The sequence below is a fragment of the Oscarella lobularis genome, chromosome 5 (genome assembly GCF_947507565.1).
Source record: "Oscarella lobularis chromosome 5, ooOscLobu1.1, whole genome shotgun sequence".
NCBI classification, from domain to species: domain Eukaryota; kingdom Metazoa; phylum Porifera; class Homoscleromorpha; order Homosclerophorida; family Oscarellidae; genus Oscarella; species Oscarella lobularis.
The window spans coordinates 831,695-855,175 of NC_089179.1; the positions used below are offsets into that span (position 1 = coordinate 831,695).

A 23,481-nucleotide genomic window follows, 5' to 3' on the forward strand; every position below is an offset into this window, starting at 1 on the left:
TAAGAGTCGACGAGGCACGCCCGTATGTACTAATAATTTATTACCTCTGCATGGCAAGAATTCAAATAATTCTACTGCAAATCTTCGTCGTCGTCATCGTCGCTTGCAACGGGTTCGATTGTCATCTTTCTCTTCTTGGGCAGCGAAGCAGCTACAAAACCGCTGTGAGTCATCTGGCAACAAGATAACGTAGGCAATTCACCATAAAAGTGATCTGCCGTCTTTTGTCGCAAGACGTCCAGACTGTCAGCTTCGTCAGCCCATTCCAATACAAGACGTCTACCGTACACGTGAGTACTGTGCACGAGTGATTGAAAGGCTCTCTAGGAAATGGCATGAACGAGCGCAATTCAACTTCCTCGCGCACTAAAAACTCACTCTGGCGTCGTCTTTCGTTAGATATTCAACGAAAGCAAATCCCCTGTGACCAGTCTGTTTTCCACCAGCCTTCTTTGGTAAGCGCAACGTCTTGATCTCGCCAAACGCTCTAATAAGACAACAAAAGCCATTTAGGCGACCGAGAATAAACAAAGCACTCTCCGTACTGAAATATTTCTCTAATCTCCTTCAGAGTTGCCTCGAACGGGACATTTCTCACGAGAATTTTCGCCGACGTTTGATCTTTTTTCGTCGCCTTCTTCAACGACAATCCTCTCGCTGCGTTCTTATCTCTGAAAGTCTCTCTAGTCACGCGAAAGTTTTTCTTTACGCAATCGATCGCGCTTGCCTGTTGGAAAATTTGAGTTCAAGCGCGTGGCCTTCTAGCTGATAGCCTTGGAGCCTCTTCAACGCCTCTTTAGCATCTCCGGCCCGTTGAAACTCGATAAAGCCATATCCCATTGAGAGCAGATTGCCTACCAATTCAATACGGCAACGTTATGATCGTCTGCAGCAAAAACACGGTTACCGCGACGACTGGTCACCCACCTGAAGATTTAGCATCCTTCTTTCTGGCTATGACAACACTGTCAACCTTCCCAATCTTTTGAAAAACCTCAAAAAAGTCGACTCGTTTGAACGCGAAATGGCTATCGCTGGCGGATTACGTACTTTCGTCAACGCCTCTTCGTTCGTACCGAAATTCAAGTTTTTCACGAAGAGACATCGACAGGGCGTCTTTGACTCGTCTAAATATAACGTACACCGAATTCAACCACAGGCAAACTTCAAGTTCCAATTAAGTTAGGACCACCTAAACGGCCACCATCGCGAACAGCTGGTTCTCGCCTCGCACACTAAAACGAACGCCGACACGGAATCGGAATCAAATCAAACAAATTATTTAACACAAACGTCTTCCGGAGTAGGCGACGTCTCTTTGACGGAAGCGGTGGCGACGGCGGCGGCGAACGGACGAAGTGGCGCCCATTCCAAGTAGAGCGGAACATCTCTAAACTGGTACAAGGACACACGATATAAAAAAAAGTGCTGGCTATTAATCAGCGCTCATTGAATCGATCGTCCCCCCCCCCCTACTTTAGCGTAAGCCAATTTCGCGAACGCTTTCTTGGCTCGTTTCGCCTCCGTAAACTCGACGATTCCCGTGACGCCCGTCGGCGGACAGACGACGCGACCGAGATCGCCGAAAGGCGAGAATAAGAGACGCAAGTCGGCTTCCGACGTTTCGAACGGGAGATTTTTGACGAGTATCGTCGTCTTGCTGCGCTCGTCGTCGACGTTCGTTTCGAACGCGTTCAATCGGACGCCGTGAGATTCCAGAAAGTCCTTCGTTTCCTGTATGACCTCCGTTTCGCCGAGAGCCATCCGAACGGCGAGGCTTCGAGACGTCGCCTAAAGGCGTGGCGTTATATATGGACTTCAAAATTTCTTTCCTCTCGTACGTCTTACCGGATCGAGTACGGCACCCTTTGAGACGTTATATTTCGCTGCAATGGCCTCGGCTATAGCGTTGGAATTGAGAAAGAGGCTGTTCCAATTGTGGGAACTACAGTAAAGGAAATTGACTCCCTCTCGATCTCTCATTGCTCTGACAATTTTGACGATACCTCTGACTCGCCGCCTTTGCTTTGCCGTCGCGTTTTCTTTTGAACGAATCGCTTTCGTCAACTATTCAGAATAGAAATTATAGCCTCGTTAGAACTGCGGACACTATAGGGACCAAAAGATCTGTCCCTATATCCAAGGGGTCCACTCTTTAACGCGAACACGTGCAGCTAGAAAAAAATACTTACTCGTCTCGGCTTTTGTCGACGACGTTCTCGACGGCAGCACGTGCAACAATCTACCCTATAAACGGCCGTCAACTATAAACGCACTCCCATTCTCTGTTTCCCACTTGAAACGCGCTTCTGTCGAGTTCATTAAAAGCCTTCACTGCGTGCTCGGGCATGAGATAGGTTACGAAAGCAAAACCCATGGGTTTCTTAGTCACTCGATCGACGGGCACGAATGTTTCGGTGAGCGGACCGAAACGTCCGAACAGTTCGCCGAGTTCCTCTTCCGTGCACGTATAGGACAAATTGCGAACGAATAGGCGACCGGACTAAGAGAAGATGCGCCGCTATGCACACAGAGACAAACGTACGCCGCTGTATCAACATTCTTACGTCAGCAATGGGTTCCTCTTCGCCAGGCAATAGAGTAGCCTGAAAAGCGCACAAACTCATTAACAAAGACAAAGGAGGAAGGGATGCACGGGGTTTTCCTCACCCTCGCTTCCCACGGTTTTTGCGACGGCGTGGCGGACGATTTTCGTTGTTGATCCATTTCTTGCCATTTTTCTATTCCGTCGTCTAACGTCACTTCGACGTATCGATTCCCTAACGAACGAGAAATTGGCTCGCATTTTTTTTACTCGCGACTCTTACCCATGTAGTCCTTATGTCGCTTCAACGCCTCCGTCTGATCGTTCGACGAAAAAAAGTCGACGAAAGCGCGTCCTAGTCGCGAGTAAGCGATTCCGTACAACGTTAATGCTTTGGATAAAGTTTTGTCCTCACCTGAAGGTCTTCCCTTACTGGTTTGAACCATGCGGATTTCTCTAATGTCTAGCGGTTCAAAAAACCGTCGCACGTCATCCTAATAGGTCTGTAGTGTGAACGGGTTATTCTCGTTCTCTTTCTTCTTTTACCTCTGTTGCCTTGAAAGGAATTCCTCTCATCTTCACTGTATAGGCAATTTCTTTTGGTTCATTGGTATCCTGTTCTTCGTCGCTTTTGCTTTCGTCATCAGTACTGCTGCTATTGTCCTTCTTTTTGGCATCGGCTCGAGTAGACACTTTGGACTTGAGATACTACAGTAGGAAATGCGTTCTGTTGTAATGTCAGAGTCCTTCTATAATATATATCTTACATCCATGTCTGAAAGGCGATGCTCTTCGTCTCCTCCTTTTTCTTCTCTTTCGTCAGCGCTCGCTTCCACAAATCGATTTTGGATTATCGTTGTTGTCGAGTCCTTTCCGTCCTTTTGGAGTTTAGACTGAAAGAGAAGTCAGGCAACCGAGAAAAAGCCACGAAATCACTACTACTGACTCTCTCCTCGTCATTAGCCCATTTAGCCTTTTTCGATTTTGGCTGGTGAGCATCCAGAAACTCCTGAAATTCAGGATCATTTTCAACCTAAATTAATAGAAGAGGAGAATGATCAGACGTGGCATATGAGAATAGGTGAAAAAAACCTGGTGCAACTTCTCTAACATTTGATTCGTCTTAGATTTGGCTTTCAAGGCAGACACCATCTAAAAACAAATATCTATTTCTAGGACTATTAGAAAATTCGACTGTGTACATTACCTTCGCCTTTTCCTCTGCCTTCACCTTTTCCTCGTACTCAGCCAAAGTCAGCCCGGCCTTCCGAGCCTCAGACGTCTTGTGACGTCTCTCGAAACGCGAGCTGCCTTTCGAATATCTGCTCCACGGTCTCGCTATGCTCTCGTCGCCTATCCCTTTAGCGAGTTCCACCTGAAAACGACTCCAGAATAGGACGAAAGACATACAGATTTGGTCTATGCTTACCCCCATCCTACACGTATCCATAAAGGCTTTGTTGAAATACTTGACGGCTGCTTCTGCCTGCTCGCTTGTCTTGAATCCGACGAATGCGAAGCGGCGAAACGTTCCCGTGGCCGTTTTTGCCAGTTTTACGTCGGTAATCTCGCCGCGAGACGAGAAGAGCTCGCGAAGGCGCTCGTCGGATGCGCTTTTCGGCAAGTTTTTGACGATTATTCTCGACATGCGGTTAGCCACGTGTTATTACGCCAAGCTGCACGTACGCTAAGATCAAAACAAATGCTATTATTACGCTTACACGAAAACAACTAATAAAATATTGCAAAAACTGGAGGCAATTATTTTGCACCCCGTCACTTCTTTCTGGTCACTTATAAAAAATACGCAAAAATGAAAAATGTGAAAAACTAGTTGTAAAATCAATTATACGGTGCATCGTACTCTCCCTATCCCACTAACACCATTCCTCGGACTTCAAGCTACAGACTTTAAATAAGCAAAGGCGAGTCATTTTTCTCGCTTACCTGGCCTCTTCGTGAGCGTGCAGTTTCCCGAGAACTGTTGGTGCATGTTCAATAACCAAAGACAGTAGCTGGTCCATGTATGTCTTCTGCCTGCTGTATTCGTCCTCTTTTGCTTGAAGCATTCTAACCAATTCCTCCTGCAAAAAGGCCCAGGGGTGAGTGCGCAAATTTAATTGTCTTCTGTTTTCTTGCCTTAGTTGCCGACTTGTAATCGTCAGGGGCCGAAACAAGATCTGAAAAGGACTCCGATGAAAAAGCTCTACGAAATTTAATGAATAACGGTGCACCTTCTGAGGACTGTTCGTCAGTCTTCTCTCGCAGCAATTTCATAGCGTGATCTCGTTCAGTTTGAACGAGTGACAAGGTGTCATCCTACCGAAAAGGAGATGCAGGTAGGCTGCCATAATAGCTTCTCCTGTCTCTCGGGCTATATATAACCTTATCCTGTACAGCTTTCTGCAAAGATGAAATGTTGTTCTCTTGCTCTCTAACAACATCTCGTAATTCGTTCACCTTTTTCTACAGCACAAAAAACGTTTGGACAAGCCAAAAAGGTGCCGCGTTACCAATTGCATACCTGAGTTTTATGCAGATCAGTTTGTAAGCTCTGCACTTGACCCTCGAGAGCCTGCTCGGTCTCCTGAAACTGCTGATTCATTGAAGACGCAGATTGATGCATTTCGTGAAGAACTTTTCGCAATTCTTCGCGACCCGATTCCGACTCGGCAAGCTACAGAAACAGCCAACCTCTAAGAACAAAAAGCCAAATCAAAGGATGCAGCTCTACCTGCTGACGAAGAGTCTGCACAGTGCGTTGCAGATCGTCGACTTCACCTGGAGAAGCCCCCTATACAACATTCGTCAAGCTTTGAAAAATCACATCTCACAATTTGGTCCTACTTGATCGGCATTCCGCCCACTCTTTGCATTCAACCTGATGAGGCCGTGTATACAAGTACGACCACTACAGCGCGTGTCATCACCTACCTAGCACACTCCACTCGCAGCTGCTCGCTCTCCGTCTTCTGCGCTTCCAGTTGAGTAGTGAGAGCATAGACCTCTTGCTGGAGTTGACTCTTTTGCGCGCCACCTTGCTCCGCGACAAAACGTCGAGTGATGACCAACCGAACGTGTCCTCTGCTCTTGCTCAGCGCTTTTTTCATATGAGAAAGCGTCGTCCTGCTCACGTCTTCTCCATTAATTTCTAAAATCCTATTCCAAAGAACCGTTAAGAAGCGGACAGCATTGATGAAAACGCTATACCGGTCTCCGACGTTCAGCTGGCCGCACTTGTGCGCAGGACTGCCGGCTTTTACGCTTTTAATAAAAAGACCCTCGCCAAACATGCCCAGGCCGTGCATTTGAGTGCCCTCTGCTACAGTTAGCCCTATGCCCGTCTTTGATCCCACGTCGACGTCGACAGCCAGCAAAATCAGAGACGACGCTGTAGCTAGCGAGAAAAGGGTTTGAGAGCCGGTGTTTGCAGCACGAAGACTTGCGGTTAGCTCGTTAATTGTCTCGTCCTAATATTGTCATTGTTCAGTGTACGCTGAAGAGATGTCTCAAGGGGGGGCCTCACTCGTTCTTGAATCTGTTTTCCTTTCCTTTCGATTTCATTGCGTATTGCTATTATAATTTGATCCTTTTTCTCGGCGTCAGCCCTTAAGGCTTCCATTTCTACCCCTAAAATAATCACCCTCTTTTACAATCTACATATTGATCGACATTGGACTTGCGCTGACCGTTTGATGGTGCGTTTTGTTTTGCGCTAACCGCGTGGCTTTCGGTCATTTTTTTCAGAGAACTGTTCTCTTTTTGTAAGGATTTGATGACACCTTCTTGCGTTTTAAGACTGTCATTGAGTGCCTTCAGCTGGCTCTCTTTCTATAAAGGCAGTATCGATCTGGAGCAGGACAATGCACTCCGTTTACCGTCGTCAGAATGCTAGACATGGCAACTTCGTCTTCAGCACCAGTAAGTTTTTCTCTTTTCTGCAACAAAAAATTTCAGCCATTCAAAGTTCAGTAAGTAATATCGGCTAACGAGTTCATCATTCTCCGCTTCAAACTTTTTGATCGAGTCCTTTTGCTTTTGAACTTCCTCCTCCAACGAGCTAACACGAGCCGCATAAACAGCCTAAAATCCCTTTTATAAACAAGCCAATGCCAAAAAATTGTTGCGGTACTTCCAAGTCTTTCACAACAGACGTAATCACCTCGCTGCTTTGAGAATCTCGGCCTTCACCGAGCTGAGGAATGATATCAAAACGTCTCTCTACTGCGACAAATTGTCAACGTGCCTACCTCTGAACTAGCCGTCAAGCTGTCGTTCATCTGCCTAAGCATTTCGATTTCGTCGTTCAGTCTCGCTTTCTCCTTTTTCTCTATCGCTTCTCGCTCGGCAACCGACTCCTGAAGAGACTCGTAAGCGTTGCGCAGAGTCGTCACCTGCAAGTTATAAATTCAAGACAAAGCTCAGTTTTAGAAAATTTACTAGACCGTTTCCTCAAGATTTTCCAGACGAGCTGTCTTCGTTCTCAGCGATTCCAATTCTACCCAGAGAGATGCGTTCTCTGCACGCAAGGTTTCCTAAAAATCAAAATTCAAAAGGGGGTCAAGAGACCGGTTTCTGCATACAACGTCTGCTGACAACTTCGGAGGCTGATAACCGGAGGGCGGCGAGGATGGGTGAGAGGAGGGAAGGCTACGAAAAATACTAATCAAACCACCTTAATTCTAACTAACATTTTCCTCACAGATTAATCTCAGCATCAGAATCGGTCGCACTTTGCCTCGTGCGCACAACAGGAGCCAGTTTTAAATGAAATACATTCTGCTCTTTCCATTGCGATTGGACCATGAGGGGATACTCGCCTTCTCCAACGATACGTTCAACTACGGTAGCACAGACAATCAATGCAAGGAGACCTAGCTTACGTAAGGTCTATATCGCTTACCGGCCGTTTTTGACAGACACTCCAGAAGGCAATACTTAGAGGAGTCGTCCTTGACTTTGAATTTCCTCAATGCAAGTCGTATCACTTCTTTGCACGATGTCGACGGAGAAACGGCTATTGCTTTTGTTTCTGACCGCACTCCAGGAAGAAATCCAATTACCTGAAAAACGTAAAATGTTCACATGGGGCTTATAGATTCCCTCTCTCGAACCTTGACAACTCCACTGGGTCGGACTCTCAGTTCAAATCGAAGTTTTGCACTCGCCGGCCACTGAGACTGCAGTCGCAAAGGGAACTCAAAACTTGCCACTTCACGATCAGCAACTTAGAAAAAAACAACAAACTTTAGTGCGCAAAATTCAACGGAGTCACAGGAATCACCTTTTTTCTTGCTCGACACTTCAAACAGACTGTACCTTCGCGGATCGTCAATCAATTCCAATTTTTCCAAAACCAGCTCGATAACACCCATTGCCGTCGTGTGAGACGAAACTCGGAGCGCCTTGTACGACAAGCCCGTCTCCAATGCTCCCAAGCCGACTCTCACTAAACCGGCATCCGCTCTGTCAAGCGAATGCCGTATAGCTGGCGACGATTGTGCCACGCCGAACACATTAGACAATTTCATCGCACGCCCGTCGCCGCCAGTGACGGCACCGGTGGGACGCTTGACGTCCTTTTCTCGACTCGCCGTTGCTACGGGTTGTTGTTTCTTTACTCCAACTGCCGATGAATTCTTTGGTTCACTTTCCAGCGACTTTGCGAGCTGCTGCGAGTTTCCTTTAGGCACGCTCTGCGTGCTTTGGCTGTGTAATGACGGACGCAGCGTTTTCGGCGGGATCGTCGTCGTTTCGACGGACTCTTTTGCGTCGTTGTCGCCGGCGTCGTCATCTTTCGCATATTCATCTTGCCAGGCTGCCGGAGGCGACTTTAGTGCTTCCATAGCGGCTAGCATTTTGAGTTTTTCGTCTTCGTTTTTCGAATCGTTTAGTCGTTCTAAAGAAGATTTTGCTCTCTTTTGACGATGATAGAATATTAGCTTCTACCTTCTAGGGAGGCTTCCAGTGTAGCCTCTAGATCGGCTCCGTCTGAGCCGACGCTAACTTCATAAACTTTTGCTAAAATCGTTTCTCGTTCGTCAGGAGACATGATATTCATATCGCCTATTAATTAAGTCTTTCTAAATTGATTATTAGACCTAGACGAACAAACCTAGCAGTTGAAAATCGATTTCTAAAAGCTTCTTTCCAGATACGTTGTGATCTGTGGAGTCCAAGTAGTGAAAAACAAATCATGACTCTGCTTTATCCGACCTCGAAAGACAGAGACGTATTTCTCAAGATCCTGATTTATGAGCCAGGTGGCTACTTGATCAATGGACCAATCTTCTACCGCTCTGGGAATAGCACCCTAAATTAAGTCACAGCACGCGCTCGAATGAGAAGAACGGAATTGTTGCTCGCTTTTTTAATTACCGATTCTGAAACTGGATTCGGTTGCAGTGATTCATTCGACGTCTCCTCTCTGAGATATGTATCTGAAGAAGACGGCGCCGGCTCGTGCGAAGGAGTGTCATTGCGAAATAGAGTCGGTGGTCGGAGAATAGTCCCCAAGCTTGGGCTATCGCTACTTCTCGCGTCGGCGGTAGCAGTTCGCGTGATGAGAAGCACTCGAATGGCTTGAAGAATTGGCGATATCTGTTCTTCGGAAACGCCAATCTCAGCTAAACGAGGCGTAGAGGAGGAAAAGAAATTAAAATGCGGCATACCTAAAGTGCAATTATCGAGGTTCTGAAGAGACTTTCCGTCAATTCCGGCATCTATAAAAGGTGAATGTTAGCCAAAATCTCAATTGCGTTGTCTTCTAACTTACCGTAAAAAGCGTTTCTCTCTTCATCGAGTCCTCTTGAAACGAGCCAGTGGCCCACATCCAGTTTCGTCCACTGGTCAACGTCTTTAGACTGAAACTCCAAGCTTCCATCCACTTCGTCTAAAAACACAACCCCTCTCTGCCAATATTCTCATCATTTATGTTTATTTACCATCGAGATTGCTACCCTGCTCCAGTCTCCCCACTGTCTGTGCAAGGGGTAGTTCCTCAGTCGGTGACGGAAGATCAACAGAAAGCTAATTAATCAGAAATACAATACAATACACACGGTGCAACGCGATTAAACTAACCTCCGAATTGTCACTATGAAGAACGTCAAAAGTTTCGCCTACCTTCTCGACCGTCTTGCCCTTTCCTAGTCCTTCACTCTTTTCAAGTTTTGACGGCTGAAGTAAAGGAGACTCCGCTTGTTCCGGTGACTTCAGGGCAGCAAATACGGCCGTCAGCAGATCAGAGGAATCATTAGTTTCTTGAGCAAAATCGCTGAGAAGTTTTGATGCACCGGGATCACGCTCGGGCGCTGATTCCGCAGTTGTTTCATCACTGTCTTTCATTGAGTCGGTCCAGAAGACTTTCTGCACTTTCACTTTTTTCAATCCCGATAACTCAGCTTCTTTAGAAGCCACGTCATCCTCTTTATCGGTTGACGGAACTTGAGGTGGCAAGGAAAGTGGTGGTTCTGGGAGCAATTCGCCCGGAGGCTCTTGGGGTGGAAGTTCAGGCGGCAGTTCAGGCGGCAATTCGTCCGGCACGAGTGGCGGCGGATCATCGGGAATTGGCGGCGGCGGCTCCAATGGGATGTCAGGAGGAGGAGGCGGCGGAACATCAGACGGCGGAGACGGCACTTCGTCTTGAACGTTTTCTCCGGCGACGATACCAGACGCCTGAAACGAGCGAGGAAGTGACGCAGTTTTCCCGTCTTCGCCGAAAGACGACCTCTCCGGATCACGAATCGACGATTCAACGGATTCTGACGTAGTCTTGGATTTCGCGATGACCGATGCCAGCGAACGACGTGGCCGGCTTACCTTGGGGCTATCGTCATAGGTAGCCGAGCGGAGGGAGGACAACGACAGGAACGTAAAACGTCGTTTTGATGTCGTATCCTTTTCCGCTAAAGTTCCCTTATCTGAAGGCGGTGAAATTGACCTGGTAAATATTGGCGGGCGTCCTGACGACGTCGACGTATCTAAATCATCTGTCGCACTTCTTCGTAAGTGAAAGCGAGACGAACGAGACGACGTTTCGGCAACGAGCGACGGACTTGAACTCGATGCCGCGCTAGTTTCTTCCGTCGTCGTCGTCGTCGTCGTCTTTTTCCACTTGGATAGTGAAGATTTTGATGATGATGTGACACTCGATCCTTCCTTCGTCGGAGACGATTTGCTGACCTTGTGTTTGATGTCATCATCTCCTTTGTTATCGTTACTTTGACGTCGATACTGCGGTGTAGAACCAGTCTGAAGACGAGAAACGGGAACGATGTCCGGAGCCTTATCCCGAGACGACAAGAGAGGCTTTATCTCAACGGCTGACGTTGCGGATGTTTTGTCGTTCCCAGGCGGTTGGCTTGCCGGTTCAGACGGTGGGAGATCAAGATCTGCTTCGGAAGGAGCCTCTGGCGGCTTGGAAAGTGGAGGAGTCATAGCAACCTCCTCCGGCACAGGTATCGGCGATTCTTTAGCCATAGCAACATCGTTTTGCTCGTTTGGTAACCTCATCTCAATCGATTCTTCCTTATTCACTGTTTCTGTCGAGGAAAGTGACAATGTTCGAGGCTTTGACGACGAAGATTCGTCATTGGCCTTGGAACGCAGTTTCAACGATGTGAGACCAGAGAGTGATGTTATCTTTGTCGTCGTCGTCGTCGTCGACGTCATCGTCTTTGTTTCACTGGTAGTCGTCTTTCTTGAAGGCAGAACAAACTTCTTTAGGACCCTTGGACTTCTAGGTCCACTCCCAACTCCAGATAACGATTTCAACGGTTTCCTTCCACCGCCGCTGGTGACGGCTTTCCCCGTTTTGTATTTATCCAAAAGTCGGGTCAACTTGGGAGAACTCGAAGGCAACCCTTTAGTATCAACATTCAGGCGTTGAAGCAATGTCGGCGAAGAATCTGAACCATCAGATTTTGGTATTAGCGGTGGCAGAACCGATTCGGATTCCGGAGGCGGCGACGGAGTCAATTCAATCGTGGTTGATTCTGATTTAGGTGCCGGCGGCGGAGACGGAGCAGATTGGGGTGCCGGCGGTGATTCTGAGGGTATTTCCGGTGGCATGTCCGAGGGCAAATCTGGCGGTGGCATGTCGGGGAGACCAGGGGGTGGCTCGTCGGGTAAGTCAGGCGGCGGACCGAACGGAAGATCAGGCGGCGGCGGCGGCGGCGGCGAGGGGGGTGGAGTCGGCTGCTGGGGTTCTGCGGCGGTCGCTGCCGCCGCTGACGCGAGTCGTGCTCGTCTCGACGGCGGTCTGTTTTTTATGCGGGGTCGATCCAATGTGAAGTGACGTAATCTCTTCGGCTGATCGTCGTCGTTGTCGCTTGGAGGCGAATGCGCGCGTTTAGCTGCTTCCGCGTTCATGGCGATTTTCTTTGGCTTCAACGAAGCCAATCCGGGCAGAGCCACTCCTCCGGAAGGCTTTCGTTTGCGAAAGTCGTCCATCTCGAAGTTTATGAAGGGCGTCCCGGATAATAAACAACACTCGATTGATTTATAGAGTTTTCTAAAACTAGGTCTAAACTATGCGCATGGGCACTACGAAGAAACAAACGAGATAGTACAAAGAAAAGCTACTTGTGCCTCTCCTGCAGGTCAATGGCAGCAATTTGTTGTGCAGCTCCAATCATCTGTATAACGCTAACGACTTGCTTGAGGACGCAGATAGGAAGAAAAAGATAAGCACATAATCGCCACAATCCTATTGAAAATCCTCCAAGAGGAACTGACAAAAAAATGAGATAATTAGGATATATTGCTGTAACACATGTAGCTCAATATACGTTCTGGTCCCTCAGAGAAGTTGAGCAAGTAGAGCATGATAAAGAATATGTCGTTTCCGCAGCACATAATGGAAAGAACGGGCTAAAAGAGCTGCTTAGAGAAGCCACATTTTAGATGTCATCTTACGTCTGTGTAATAGAGTCTGAGAAGAGGATGGGCTGTGACATCTGTACTTTTGTGGCTGGTTTCTCCTTTGGTCAAAGAACTTTAGAAAAGAGATAAAAACATTTTACTATACTGTATATATTGACTTTCTTTTCTTCTTTCACCTGTACATGTGAAACCAATGACTTGCAATGTCCAAAGTGCACAAGAATTGAAAAACGAGAAAATAGTCCGAATAGACAATTGCAAGCACAATGAGAAAACACATTGTGCCACATCTAAATAAGCAATTGTGAAAATAAAATTTCACAATGGTCTCTGCAATTCTGGCCTATCAATAAGCATGTCAAACGTAGCGCCAAACTTGGTGCCTAAATCCAGACAGTGGTAATAAAAAAGTTCAATTAGCATGTTGTTCTCACATTGATTGAACGATCTAGCCAAATGACCGTCCAAAGAGTCTAGTAAACTGTTGAGGAAGTAGAGAAACCCTGCCAAGCTTGGATGCTTCATTATCAGTGCAAACGCAGCAATAGTGAGAATTACCCTGAGGTATCCTAGAAAAAAGGTTAGAGAGCAAACTGTCTCCCCAGAACGGCAATGCTCCTTCGCTACGGTACCGTACCGTAGAGTAAGAGCAGCCGCTGGGGAAATCAAAAATCTACAATCCTATAAGATTGCCTATAAGATTGGGGGCAAAGAGAAAAACGTTTTCTTGAGCCGCCATTGTGTCAACCCGTATCGTGGGAGGAGGATGAGGCTATTGTTCTTGTTACAACGGTTCTGGAATGTTTAGAGCACGCGAGATCCTACAAGAGCCACTCCTCCGGAAGGCTTTTTGTTTGCCGGATAATAGACAACACTCGATTGATTTATTGTTATAGCGTTTTCTAACGTCTAAACTATGCATGGGCACTACGAAGAAGCAAAACGAGATAGTACAAAGAAAAGCTACTTGTGCCTCTCCTGCAGGTCAATGGCAGCAATTTGTTGTGCAGCTCCAATCATCTGTATAACGCTAACGACTTGCTTGAGGACGCAGATAGGAAGAAAAAGATAAGCACATAATCGCCACAATCCTATTGAAAATTGTCCAAGAGGAACTGACAAAAAATGAGATAATTAGTATATATTGCTGTAACACATCATGTAGCTCAATACGTTCTGGTCCCTCGTAGAAATTGAGCAAGTAGAGCACTATAAAGAATAGCTCGTTTCCGCTGCACACAATGAAAAGAACGGTCTAAAAGAGCTGCGTAGAAAAGCCCCATTTAATGTAGTGCATGTCATTTTACCTTTGTGTAATAGAGTCGGAGAAGAGGATGAGCTGTGACATCTGTACTTTTGTGGCTGGTTTCTCCTTTGGTCAAAGAACTTTAGAAAAACGAGCATTTTACATTACTGTATATATTGACTTTATTTTCTTCTTTCACCTGTACATGTGAAGCCAATGACTTGCAATGTCCAAAGTGCACAAGAATTGAAAAACGAGAAAATAGTCCGAATAGATAACTGCAAGCACAATGAGAAGACACATTGTGCCACATCTAGATAGGCAATTGTGAAAATAAAATTTCACAATGGTCTCTGCAATTCTGGCCTATCAATAAGCATGTCGAACGTAGCGCCAAACTTGCTGCCTAAATCCAGGCAGTGGTAATAAAAAAGTTCAATCAGGATGTTATTCTCACATTGACTGAACGATCTAGCCAAGTGACCGTCCAAAGCGTCTAGGAAACTGCTGAGGAAGTAGAGAAACGCTGCCAAGCCTGGATGCTTCATTATCAGTGCAAACGCAGCAATAGCGAGAATTACCCTAAGGTATCCTAGAAAAAAGGTTAGAGAGCAAAATTATGCTGTCTCCCCAGAACGGCAATGCTCCTTCGCTATGGTACAGTAAGAGTAAGAGCAGCCACTGAGGAGATCAGCAAAATCTACAATTGCCTAAAAGATTGGGGACAAAGAGGAAAACGTTTTCTTGAGCCATCATTGTGTTCGTCCAACCCGTGGGAGGGAGGGTGTTCTGGAACGTCTAAAGCACGCGAGGTCCTAGCACGTGGTCAAAGGGGAACATGGCTGCCAGCAAGAAGAAGACCGAGAAATCGACGAAAAAAACGACCGAAGGTTAACACAGATTGCTCGAAAAGCAACGCGTGTTTGCATTTTTGGTTTCACAGTGTCTAAACCTAAGAGTACCGCTCTAAAAGCGAGACGGGCGGTTCTCAAGGGGGTCAACACGAAAGGGAAGCGTAAAGTCCGCACGTCGGTCCGCTTTCGTCGTCCGAAGACGCTTCGAATGTCGCGACAGCCCAAATATCCGCGAAAGTCGGCGCCAAAAGTGAACAAATTGGACAAGTACGCGATCATCAAGCATCCGCTCACGACCGAGTCGGCGATGAAGAAAATCGAGGACAACAACACGCTCGTCTTCATCGTCGACATTCGTGCCAACAAACCGAAGATTAAAATCGCCGTGAAGAGCCTCTACGACATCGAAGTGTCGAAAGTTAACACGCTAATACGGTGAGGCCCCTTTTGAGGGAACTCGCTTCGTAAGTCTTTCTAAACGTTGGTCTGCAGGCCGGACGGGCAGAAAAAAGCGTACGTACGGCTTGCATCCGATCAGGACGCTCTCGACGTGGCGAATAAGGTGAGACTTGAGCTCTTTTTTTTTTTCGCTTCTTTTCCCTAACGTCTTCGTCCTTCGTAGATTGGAATCATTTAACTGTAACGCGCGCGTGTGGTTTTGCACGAATAGTCGCGGTACACGGTACTTTACTTATCGCTGACATGAATAAAGTACAAAACAACTCGACTCACTTTGTGAAACAGTAAATGTCTTATCCCGCCTTGCTTTCGACTCGACCGAGCGATTCGCCTACTTTAACGTGCTTCCCGGGCTTCGGCACGAATTCGAAGCTCGAGGGAGCGGTGAATAGGAGAACGATCGTCGATCCTTGCGCGAATCCTCCCATGTAGTCGCCGCGACAGAACACGCGCGGCTCGTCGTCGTATGCGCGCCGATCGAATTTTTCGTTTGCATTTCCGTTTCGTCGAAACGCATTTGTCTTGAGTTCCTGTCCGTGGAGAAAAACGAGGTCGAATCGCGAATGGATAAAGAAACTCGCAACGTACGTCATCGAATGGGAGATGAATGGATCCAACGTTGAGCGCTCCCACGGCAGTGTAGGCGAAGAATCCGTGAGTCCATTGTCCTAAGAGCGCCACCCGTTCGTTGAACGAGAATAGGCCTTTGATTAGGCGTACAACGAAAGGTGCCGTCGAAATCAGCGATCCTTAGCAAATGAATGAGTTGAATGTGAGTGAGAGGGTGAGAGAGGCCTTACCTGGAAAATGTCGTCTCTCGGTCACTTCGAGTTCCGTCGGTGCATGAAAGTGATGATAGTCGCCGGGTGATAAATAAATAACGCAATGAAACAACTCGTGATCGGACGAGTGGGGAGCGAGATCGCTGAGTCGCTCTCTGACGTCTTCGCCGAGAAAATCGCTCAGCGAATATCGAATTCCTTTGACTTGTTCCAATTCGCCCGTTTTAGCGACGACGCCGCAGTGGAGAAACGTTCCATCGCACGGACTCACCTGACGTGGGGATCACGAGTCAAGGTCAAAGGTTACAAGGCGATCATTCCTGACTTACGATGTCGCTTTGTTCGTCGATGGGGCGAGTGCCAGCTCTGAGCTTTCGCATGAAGAACGCGTTCACCGTTTCGTAGTTGCGCAGGTCCCGCTCTTCCACGTCGTTCAAGTCGCAGCCGAAGACGTGCACGTACGATGCCAAGAGAGGCTTGCGTAGCCAGCGCGGAAGGCGTGTGTCTTGAATGCGGCCCCACGTTCGCGAGACGAGGTTCGTCGGAAGTCGTCTGAGAATGGAAACCTGCGCGGCAAAGGAGAGAACTTGAAAAAAATCACCGAGAATGAAGCGCGGACGATGCACGTCTGTTGTTGTTATTTAGCGCACTTACGCGCACTACTACGACGTAAAGGCTGCTACAAATGCACGCTAGACAAACGAATAGAGGATTCATTAGTTCGTTCGGGTGCATTTACGAAATGCTTTGCAGGGTACGAGAGCTAACCGGGAAAGACTTTTCTCTAACCCGTATGGCGCTTTTATACGTTTTCTACCGTAGCGCACGTGCCAGGCTGCCACCGCACACCCTCCTCATGCGCGCTAAACGGTCGCCAAAAGGTCCCAAATCGCGCTCGTACGAACTTCTACAACACCTCGAAAAGTTTCTACCTTCCATTCTTTCATTGTCAATTGCTCGGCCGGCACTGTCGCGAGCTTCGCTTGCTCTCGTTTTCTCGTGTGTCCGTATTGCTGCAAACACAAGTATCCTATTCCGACTCCAAAAGGAATGTGAAACCAGCGAATCGACCTAAAGTACGTCCGAAACCTATTCATGGCTGGCACATGAACGAGATAACGGGAACTCAAACGATCTTACGTCCCCGGATTGCAGGACAAATAATTACATAACGGATTCAATAAGCATGTCTTTCAACTTATCGTTATTGTAGCTCAACGGCAAGATGATGGTTCCACCCATCAGACCATCATTTTCCTTTTCAAATTGGCCTTTCCAATCACAAATCATAGTTCCCCCAGTCAGTGTTCCATGCAGCTCTACGCCCGCTCGAAGGACAGCCTGATCTCGCACAATAGTCTCAGCTGAGATTGCAACGCCAGCAGCCGCCTGATCATATGGTTCCATACTCCACTTCTTGACTGAAAGCCAATCAAAAGAATGCCTGGTAAAATCTTTGACAAAGGCAGCCTTTCTCGTTTCCTTATTCAATATCTCGTCCCACCATTCATCCTCAAATCGCGGCTCTTTCGAACACGATTCTATAGTAATAATCGTCGGACGAACGTACTCTTCCAAGACGATGTGCGCCGCTTCGGGATCGACGTGAAAATTGAATTCGGTCGCCGCCGACGCTGTGCCGCGGCACTCCATGTTCCCGCCCATGATCACGACTTCCTTCAAGCGAGACACAATCGACGGATCGATTCTGCACGCTAATGCGAGATTGGTGAGCGGGCCCAGAGCGAGGAGGGTGATCTGCTTGTCGAATTGGCGCGTGAGTCGTAGCAGCGCGTCGACGGCGTTCTCTCGCTTCGCTCCCGTCCAGCGAACGGGCGAATAGCGCTCGCGACGCACGCCGCCGAGCCCGTCGTCGCCGTGGTAGTATAGGGCGTAGTAAGGTCGCCTGACGAGCGGACGAGAAGCCCCCGAATAGACGGGAATCGTGTCGGCGACGCCGCACTGTTCGAGGACGCAGCCGACGTTCGCTACGACGTCGTCGATCGGCGCGTTGCCGCAGACGCACGTGATGGCTAGGAGGTGAATGTCCGGACGAGCGAGCACCATCATGATAGCCATGGCGTCGTCTGTGCCGGCATCGCAATCGATGACAAATAGTCGCTTGTTGTCGGCCATGTTCGAAAATCAGTACAGTAGCGTGCGTGTACACATTCACAGCAATGTGTCAATTACGTCAGATTACGACTCTAGTCATATAATCAGTGCTGAGCGTTTAATTTTTTCGGCTTCTTCTCGCATTTTCTCGCCAATTTTGACGTCTCCCAACATCCAGTGGACCACTCCGAGAGATGTCATCGTCCTGCCGACTTCTGTGTGCTTTTCTCCTCTCACATTCTGATTGATCGTCAATCCCAGCTCGAGCACCTTCTTGGCGTAGTCGTACTTACCCTCAGACAAATACGCTTCCCCCAAATCGACAAGCGAAGACGCAAGTTCACTCACGTGCGAATACGTCCCCGCTTCGTCGGGAGGAAGATATTGAAAGAGAAGAAAAACCTGCTCACAGCACTCGCGACCGCGAACAGAATCGCCCATTGCACCATAAACAGCTCCAAGTCGAGACAACGCTCGCCCCAAGCCAAGGCTAACTTCCACTTGCTCGCTTCTTTGCAAACCACCAAATAAACGAGGAGCCTTGAAGGACTCATATATCTGGATGGCTTGCTGAAGACGCTCCTCGCTTTTTTTCACGTCTTTCTCGTGAAAATAAACCACGCCCAAATCAGAGAGGACACGAGCGTATAGCTTCTTATCTGATTCAGCCTTTGCCAACGAGCAGGCTGCTTCCAAGTCGGCCTTAGCCCGTTGAGTATCGCCAAACACGTCCATGAGCGTCGCCGCTTCAGCTACGAGCATCTTTACTCTCAGCTGACGCGAGTCTGACTGTCGAAGTGCCATCAGAGGCAGCAGAAGTCCACGTGTGAAAATCCCAATCTGTCCTTCTTGAGCAGCGGCTTCTTCAAGAATCACCCGAGCCGCGTCTCTTTGTATATCCTCCAAATGAGCGACTTCGTACGGTTGAAAGGGTACCCCGTGGAAAACGACGCGTCCTTGTGAGATGCAGGAAGCAGGTATCTCTTTTCTGTTCTCTAGAAATTGTTGCTCGTCGTCAAAGGATCGAAACCAGGAGACATAGGAACGCTTGTGAGAACTGCGTTGTTTCTCTAGGCGCTCTTGCTCCCTTTTGGGAATAACGACTTGACAAAGAAAGCGGCTGAGAGCTTCTTGAACCGGACGGCTTACGTGAATTGCTGCCATGCCTCCTCCACCAAACTGAAGACGCTGCATGAAGGGACACTGACGAAGAAATTCTGCAGAGCATGATTCAGCCACTGCAGCGGGAGTTGGGGCAGACGACTGTTGTTGAGCCTTCTTGTTGTCTTTTTGAAAGCCGAATTTCATTTGAGCCACAGTGAAAATGTCATTTAAATCTTGTTTAATCGTTTTCAGCTTATTCTTCAAATTTGACACCGGCCCTCTGGTTTCCGTTGCCACCAACGCCTTTTCACCTACTGAGCCAACAATGGGAAGTGGCAGCAAATGATTCACCCCATCATACATGGCTCTTTGAAGGAGTGACACAGGAACTAGAGGAGCATCACCAACAACAGCAGAAAGAAACGTAAACGCCCTTTCATTTGCAGCATCCTTCGCGGCCAAGGTGCAAATACTTTCAAATATGTCATCAACCGTCCAAAAAGGAGAACCATCGCCAATAGAATTTTTAGCAACGTCAGTTGGCGTCGTCTCAGCGTCGAGAACAAGAAGCTTTTGCCCCTGTCCCTCAACCTTCGAACGAAGCCATTTCCTGACCTCATCCCATTCCAGCACATCGGCGCTCACATGATCAAAAATCATCAGCCAATCACTGTCACTAAAGCCATCTTCGACAATAGCTTCAAGCCACGACGTCGGATCACCGCCCTTCGCCACGTCAGCCACGCCCAAGCGTTGAGCCATCGCTCTCAGAGACAAAATCAAATTCAATCGATTATTCGCCTCCAAAGTGACCACGTGGCATCGACGCCTTTTGAAAGGCGACGAAAAAATTTTGAGAAATTTCCGAGATCCGCCGTTCTTTTCTACAAACCGTTCGGCATATTGTCGCGCCAGGTCTGTTTTTCCGCTCAGCGGCGGTCCGAAAACGACGGCGAGTGAACGATCGGCGTCGAAGACTCGTTCCAAGCGATCGATATCGTCTGTTCTCGCCTTCGCCGTCGCCGTCGAGGTGCGATACGGCGTCGGAAATACGCGCACGGCTTTTGGCTCCTTCTTCCTTCGTCCCGCGTACTCCACCGCGCTCGCCAGACCGACGACGATCCCCGAAGCGATCACCATGACCTTGGTGAACGGTCTCCTGTCGAAATACGCGGTCGCACCGGCGCGAATTGTTCGCAATCGGTTGAAAATCGTGTTCGAGCGAAACATTGCGGTTTGAGTCGGCGCGCGCACGCGCATTTTGACCAGAGGACGGTGATCGAATTCTTCGGCTACGAAAAACCGGCTAACGGTGTTTTTCCTACGGTGCAACGAATCGTGTGATCTGCGCATCCTTTACTCGTCGATAGCGCCACACGACGACAGGGGGGACGAGTCGCCGTTTTTGGGGAGGAGAAGAAGCCCAGAAGCGAACCGATAGTCCGAGAAAAACGCCGATACGTTCTTCTAGATAGAGGTAACACCGGGCAAGCCACTGCACGACGTGGCGCGACCCACTCGTACGGTCTACCGCGATTCGACACTCTCAAGATAGGATCTTCTCTCGCTTCTTCGATCTAATTCGCGGGACGTTTTCTCGAGCGGCCGGGGGTTGTCTGTGCAACTTTGAAATTAGAGGGCCCCCCTTCCGATGGGGCCTTTTGGTTATACGGGACCCGCACGTTTTGAGAACGCTTTTTCCTTTTTTCAGCGCGACGAAGTGAGAACGCACGCAGTTTCGAATGACGTTCGCGTATTGACGGGAGAAACGATATGGTATTGACAGAGAAACAGAAGGAAGAATTGTAAGAATTATAGAACGTATCGGAGAACAATGTTTTACTTTTTACCGAGTATAGAAGTTATGCCATTGCGGACTACTTAAAAACACAGGGTTTTGAGGGGTCCCTTAGCGCTTTCAAACAAGAAGCTGGCATTGTGAGTTAGTTCATTGATTGTCTGGTATGAGTGCAATTGGACGAACGATCTAGGAAAATGATGTGGAGAAAAAGCATTCCGGTCTTCTGGAGAAAAAGTGGACTTCGGTCGTTCGACTTCAGAAAAAGGTATCGTACTATGACAGGATGTCGTATGACAGGATGTCATTACCTATCTAAACTCCTTGAAAGTTTGAATAAGCAAGTCGCTTTGAACACATGAGCTTAGTTGTGCTAGCTACAGACATATATAGGGTTTTTGGTAGAGGTCATAGTATTAGCATGCCATTTATTTATTTGTCTATACATATATAATTAGCAACCCTAGTTGTTATCACTGTCTTCAAAATATTATCTGTAGGTAATGGAGTTGGAAGCCAAGCTAGCTGAAGCTGAGAAAGAGGCGACGGCAGGCGGTGCGTTTCTCTATGTTGCGTATTGTTGGCAAACAAAGGTCTACATATATGTATATAGGGCCTTCGAGAAGGACAAGAAATCCCGCTGAGTGGATTCCTAGACCCCCTGAAAGGTAGATTGTGAAGTGTTTGGCTGTTTTCTTGTTCTAACTTGGCTGACAGATATGAATTGACCGGTCATCGCAGTCCCGTAACGAGTGTAAAACTTCATCCCGTCTTCAGGTTGTTTTCATCCGATTTCGTTCACTTGCGACAACTGATCGTTATTTCCTTCCTTGCAGTTTATTTGTTTCTTCTTCGGAGGATGCAACGATAAAGGTAATGAAACAGCGGAGGAGGAGAAGGGGGAAAGGGGAAGGGAAGGTCAAATGAACAAACTATTTCAAGGTGTGGGACTATGAAACGGGTGACTTCGAACGAACGCTAAAGGGTCACACGGACGCCGTCAACGACGTCGCCTTCGACGCGCAGGGAAAGTTCCTAGGTAATCGATGTCCTCCCCGCCACCACCACGAAACGAGATCAATGTCCTAATTCGTCGGATCTTTCTTCACTTTGTAGCCAGCTGCTCTGCAGACATGACCATCAAAGTGTGGGACTTTCACTCGTATGACTGTGTCAAGACTCTTCACGGTATAAGTGGGTCTCTTGGCTAACCGGAAGTGTTGACTCTAGCGTTCTTCTTTCTAGGCCACGATCACAACATATCGTCGATAGCGTACGTTCCGACGGGCGATTTTCTCGTCTCCGCGTCTCGTGACAAGACGATCAAGATGTGGGAAGTGGCGACAGGGTAGGGAAAAAGAAAACGAGTCAGTGCAACTGAGAAGCAATCGTACCTCCATTTGTTTCTAGATATTGCGTGAAAACGTTTCTCGGTCACCAGGAATGGGTACGACGAGCGAAAGTGAGCCCCGACGGTGTGTGGTCTCCCGCTAGACGAACGAAATTGTGTCTGTATAACGCTTTCTGTTATTGTAGGAAGTCTCATTGCAAGTTGTTCCAATGACCAGGTAAGGTTTCTGCTGCCTGTTTACTCGGGGAGCCCCCCATAGGAGAGCCTTTGGGAACTATGCGGTCGCATTTGAAAAATCCGATTACCATTCCTGAATGGCTTTGCATTGTGATCTCGTTCTAAAGAGCCTCCCTCCCGCTGATTGTACACGTGTTTATTCTTTCGCGAGCGTGGCGTAGCTCTAGGAGACCCCGTCTTCCTTTTCGTCCCTAGACTATCATGATCTGGGTCGTTGGGACGAAGGAGTGCAAGACGGAGTTGCGCGATCACGATCACGTCGTCGAGTGCGTCGAGTGGGCGCCCGAGAACGCGCTTCACGCCGTCGCCGCGTCCGGAGAATCCGAGGTAAAGGAAGGGAGGAGGAGGAGGAGGCGTGGCTTTCGTCGAGTCCGGATGAATGAGCGGCACGCTTTTCTCGTTTTTGTTTGTAGAGACGGAAAGGCGAACAACCCGGTCCCTTTCTCGTGTCCGGCTCGCGAGATAAGACGATTAGGGTGTGGGATGTTCACGGGGGTCTCTGCCTGTTTGTCTTGGTGAGATTTGCGATGCGAAAATGCTTTTGCATTCATGCATGTTACGTCAATTTCTAACCTCCCTCTCTCTCAGGTGGGCCACGACAATTGGGTGAGGGACGTTTTGTTCCATCCAGGGGGCAAATTCATCGTCAGCGCCGCCGACGATAAGACCGTTAGGGTTTGGGACATTAAGAATAAGCGTTGTTCAAAGACGCTAGACGCGCATCAACATTTTGTTACGAGTCTAGGCAAGACGCGCCGCCGTTCCCCCATGTAATGACGTCAACTATTTTTCTTCTGTCTTTCAGATTTTCACAAGAGCTTTCCGTACGTGGTAACAGGTAGTGTGGATACGACTGTCAAGGTTTGGGAATGTCGTTGATGTGAATCGATGTGAATGTGCATACTACACCCCCTTTTGCTCCATGTAACCGTTTGTGTCCGTCGATGTGTCTGTGTTCGTACGCGCGCCGCCTTTCTACTTTCGACTCTCTCACGTACATATCGGAAAGTCATATTGTGTATACGCGTAGGACTTTTTATTTTTTCCCTCGCCCTTATGAATGAATGAGAACTCTTGCTCTCTCTCTAGACCGACTTATTCGCGA

General features: G+C 48.1%; 9 protein-coding genes across 10 annotated transcripts; 2 read left to right on the plus strand and 7 right to left on the minus strand.

The window, feature by feature from the left end:
• Positions 1-10: 10 nt before the first annotated feature.
• Positions 11-4,263, minus strand: LOC136186916 (probable RNA-binding protein 19). Its single transcript, XM_065974398.1, has 24 exons — positions 3,975-4,263; positions 3,753-3,920; positions 3,638-3,697; positions 3,492-3,578; positions 3,313-3,438; positions 3,092-3,253; positions 2,961-3,039; positions 2,829-2,900; positions 2,671-2,780; positions 2,568-2,606; positions 2,297-2,503; positions 2,193-2,247; positions 2,007-2,067; positions 1,849-1,945; positions 1,477-1,791; positions 1,294-1,395; positions 1,193-1,235; positions 1,051-1,127; positions 928-994; positions 728-854; positions 546-671; positions 379-487; positions 203-323; positions 11-151 (listed from the first exon to the last, which is right to left on the minus strand). The coding sequence occupies exons 1-24, from the start codon at positions 4,191-4,193 to the stop codon at positions 72-74; spliced, it is 2,709 nt and encodes a 902-aa protein (XP_065830470.1). The 5' UTR covers positions 4,194-4,263; the 3' UTR covers positions 11-71.
• A 53-nt stretch (positions 4,264-4,316) lies between these two features.
• On the minus strand, positions 4,317-12,014 carry LOC136186910 (restin homolog). The gene is made up of 30 exons (XM_065974391.1): positions 9,629-12,014; positions 9,490-9,574; positions 9,321-9,437; positions 9,217-9,267; positions 8,924-9,171; positions 8,762-8,858; positions 8,661-8,711; positions 8,495-8,611; positions 7,830-8,444; positions 7,660-7,772; positions 7,449-7,608; positions 7,248-7,386; positions 7,129-7,195; positions 6,991-7,080; positions 6,796-6,939; positions 6,678-6,740; positions 6,536-6,628; positions 6,424-6,483; positions 6,235-6,376; positions 6,072-6,175; positions 5,756-6,015; positions 5,480-5,704; positions 5,393-5,426; positions 5,280-5,339; positions 5,070-5,222; positions 4,931-5,011; positions 4,780-4,864; positions 4,685-4,725; positions 4,493-4,629; positions 4,317-4,447 (listed from the first exon to the last, which is right to left on the minus strand). Exons 1-30 carry the CDS (start codon positions 11,996-11,998, stop codon positions 4,423-4,425), a joined length of 6,027 nt encoding a protein of 2,008 aa, XP_065830463.1. The 5' UTR covers positions 11,999-12,014; the 3' UTR covers positions 4,317-4,422.
• A 12-nt stretch (positions 12,015-12,026) lies between these two features.
• Positions 12,027-13,230, minus strand: LOC136186933 (CDP-diacylglycerol--inositol 3-phosphatidyltransferase-like). Its single transcript, XM_065974422.1, has 7 exons — positions 13,124-13,230; positions 12,865-12,999; positions 12,774-12,813; positions 12,607-12,720; positions 12,464-12,542; positions 12,337-12,418; positions 12,027-12,278 (listed from the first exon to the last, which is right to left on the minus strand). The coding sequence occupies exons 1-7, from the start codon at positions 13,167-13,169 to the stop codon at positions 12,127-12,129; spliced, it is 648 nt and encodes a 215-aa protein (XP_065830494.1). The 5' UTR covers positions 13,170-13,230; the 3' UTR covers positions 12,027-12,126.
• A 65-nt stretch (positions 13,231-13,295) lies between these two features.
• LOC136187411 (CDP-diacylglycerol--inositol 3-phosphatidyltransferase-like) lies at positions 13,296-14,463 on the minus strand. The gene is made up of 7 exons (XM_065974998.1): positions 14,387-14,463; positions 14,134-14,268; positions 14,043-14,082; positions 13,876-13,989; positions 13,738-13,816; positions 13,604-13,685; positions 13,296-13,545 (listed from the first exon to the last, which is right to left on the minus strand). The coding sequence occupies exons 1-7, from the start codon at positions 14,430-14,432 to the stop codon at positions 13,394-13,396; spliced, it is 648 nt and encodes a 215-aa protein (XP_065831070.1). The 5' UTR covers positions 14,433-14,463; the 3' UTR covers positions 13,296-13,393.
• Positions 14,438-15,257, plus strand: LOC136187412 (large ribosomal subunit protein uL23-like). The gene is made up of 4 exons (XM_065974999.1): positions 14,438-14,566; positions 14,620-14,965; positions 15,023-15,092; positions 15,153-15,257. The coding sequence occupies exons 1-4, from the start codon at positions 14,515-14,517 to the stop codon at positions 15,165-15,167; spliced, it is 483 nt and encodes a 160-aa protein (XP_065831071.1). The 5' UTR covers positions 14,438-14,514; the 3' UTR covers positions 15,168-15,257.
• Positions 15,180-16,888, minus strand: LOC136187409 (phosphatidylserine decarboxylase proenzyme, mitochondrial-like). 2 transcript variants are annotated; one of them, XM_065974994.1, is made up of 5 exons: positions 16,704-16,888; positions 16,101-16,337; positions 15,790-16,042; positions 15,578-15,738; positions 15,180-15,519 (listed from the first exon to the last, which is right to left on the minus strand). In XM_065974994.1, exons 1-5 carry the CDS (start codon positions 16,866-16,868, stop codon positions 15,283-15,285), a joined length of 1,053 nt encoding a protein of 350 aa, XP_065831066.1. In that variant the 5' UTR covers positions 16,869-16,888; the 3' UTR covers positions 15,180-15,282. The 2 variants fall into 2 exon arrangements, with proteins under 2 accessions (XP_065831066.1, XP_065831067.1); XM_065974995.1 differs by lacking the exon at positions 16,704-16,888 and adding an exon at positions 16,426-16,561 and having other exon boundaries at positions 15,182-15,519.
• A 9-nt stretch (positions 16,889-16,897) lies between these two features.
• On the minus strand, positions 16,898-17,909 carry LOC136187410 (inosine-uridine preferring nucleoside hydrolase-like). The gene has a single exon (XM_065974996.1). It carries the CDS (start codon positions 17,905-17,907, stop codon positions 16,936-16,938), a length of 972 nt encoding a protein of 323 aa, XP_065831068.1. The 5' UTR covers positions 17,908-17,909; the 3' UTR covers positions 16,898-16,935.
• On the minus strand, positions 17,909-20,233 carry LOC136187397 (uncharacterized). The gene has a single exon (XM_065974977.1). The coding sequence runs from the start codon at positions 20,218-20,220 to the stop codon at positions 17,983-17,985; it is 2,238 nt and encodes a 745-aa protein (XP_065831049.1). The 5' UTR covers positions 20,221-20,233; the 3' UTR covers positions 17,909-17,982.
• Positions 20,234-20,247: 14 nt separating this feature from the next.
• On the plus strand, positions 20,248-23,464 carry LOC136187404 (lissencephaly-1 homolog). Its single transcript, XM_065974989.1, has 17 exons — positions 20,248-20,467; positions 20,702-20,795; positions 20,850-20,928; positions 20,982-21,056; positions 21,289-21,343; positions 21,402-21,456; positions 21,506-21,565; positions 21,625-21,661; positions 21,731-21,827; positions 21,905-21,976; positions 22,034-22,136; positions 22,199-22,263; positions 22,325-22,356; positions 22,572-22,703; positions 22,790-22,891; positions 22,965-23,121; positions 23,182-23,464. Exons 2-17 carry the CDS (start codon positions 20,764-20,766, stop codon positions 23,253-23,255), a joined length of 1,227 nt encoding a protein of 408 aa, XP_065831061.1. The 5' UTR covers positions 20,248-20,467; positions 20,702-20,763; the 3' UTR covers positions 23,256-23,464.
• Positions 23,465-23,481: the final 17 nt, after the last annotated feature.

Bases quoted from the DNA above. Each gene is read 5' to 3' on its own strand.
- LOC136186916 (XM_065974398.1), bottom strand. From the start codon at position 4,193: ATGTCGAGAATAATCGTCAAAAACTTGCCGAAAAGCGCATCCGACGAG. The intron at 995-1,050 runs GTACGTAATCCG...GACTTTTTTGAG, and splicing joins ACGAAGAGGCGTTGACGAAA to GTTTTTCAAAAGATTGGGAA. The intron at 855-927 runs GTGGGTGACCAG...TTGAATTGGTAG, and splicing joins GAAGGATGCTAAATCTTCAG to GCAATCTGCTCTCAATGGGA.
- LOC136186910 (XM_065974391.1), bottom strand. From the start codon at position 11,998: ATGGACGACTTTCGCAAACGAAAGCCTTCCGGAGGAGTGGCTCTGCCC. The intron at 9,438-9,489 runs GTAAATAAACAT...TTGTGTTTTTAG, and splicing joins GCAGGGTAGCAATCTCGATG to ACGAAGTGGATGGAAGCTTG. The intron at 4,726-4,779 runs GTGCACCGTTAT...AGTCCTTTTCAG, and splicing joins TGACGAACAGTCCTCAGAAG to ATCTTGTTTCGGCCCCTGAC.
- LOC136186933 (XM_065974422.1), bottom strand. From the start codon at position 13,169: ATGGCGGCTCAAGAAAACGTTTTTCTCTTTGCCCCCAATCTTATAG. The intron at 12,543-12,606 runs GTGAAAGAAGAA...TCTTTTCTAAAG, and splicing joins CATTGGTTTCACATGTACAG to TTCTTTGACCAAAGGAGAAA. The intron at 12,419-12,463 runs GTAAGATGACAT...CAGCTCTTTTAG, and splicing joins TCAGACTCTATTACACAGAC to CCCGTTCTTTCCATTATGTG.
- LOC136187411 (XM_065974998.1), bottom strand. From the start codon at position 14,432: ATGATGGCTCAAGAAAACGTTTTCCTCTTTGTCCCCAATCTTTTAG. The intron at 14,269-14,386 runs GCAATTGTAGAT...CCTTTTTTCTAG, and splicing joins CTTTGTCCCCAATCTTTTAG to GATACCTTAGGGTAATTCTC. The intron at 13,546-13,603 runs GTATTGAGCTAC...ATTTTTTGTCAG, and splicing joins TTTCTACGAGGGACCAGAAC to TTCCTCTTGGACAATTTTCA.
- LOC136187412 (XM_065974999.1), top strand. From the start codon at position 14,515: ATGGCTGCCAGCAAGAAGAAGACCGAGAAATCGACGAAAAAAACGACC. The intron at 14,567-14,619 runs GTTAACACAGAT...TTGGTTTCACAG, and splicing joins GACGAAAAAAACGACCGAAG to TGTCTAAACCTAAGAGTACC. The intron at 14,966-15,022 runs GTGAGGCCCCTT...GTTGGTCTGCAG, and splicing joins AAAGTTAACACGCTAATACG to GCCGGACGGGCAGAAAAAAG.
- LOC136187409 (XM_065974994.1), bottom strand. From the start codon at position 16,868: ATGAATAGGTTTCGGACGTACTTTAGGTCGATTCGCTGGTTTCACATT. The intron at 16,338-16,703 runs GTAGAAACTTTT...TTTGCCGCGCAG, and splicing joins TGACAATGAAAGAATGGAAG to GTTTCCATTCTCAGACGACT. The intron at 16,043-16,100 runs GTAAGTCAGGAA...TCCCCACGTCAG, and splicing joins TCGACGAACAAAGCGACATC to GTGAGTCCGTGCGATGGAAC.
- LOC136187410 (XM_065974996.1), bottom strand. From the start codon at position 17,907: ATGGCCGACAACAAGCGACTATTTGTCATCGATTGCGATGCCGGCACA.
- LOC136187397 (XM_065974977.1), bottom strand. From the start codon at position 20,220: ATGTTTCGCTCGAACACGATTTTCAACCGATTGCGAACAATTCGCGCC.
- LOC136187404 (XM_065974989.1), top strand. From the start codon at position 20,764: ATGGTATTGACAGAGAAACAGAAGGAAGAATT. The intron at 21,662-21,730 runs GTAATGAAACAG...AACTATTTCAAG, and splicing joins CGGAGGATGCAACGATAAAG to GTGTGGGACTATGAAACGGG. The intron at 21,828-21,904 runs GTAATCGATGTC...TTCACTTTGTAG, and splicing joins CGCGCAGGGAAAGTTCCTAG to CCAGCTGCTCTGCAGACATG.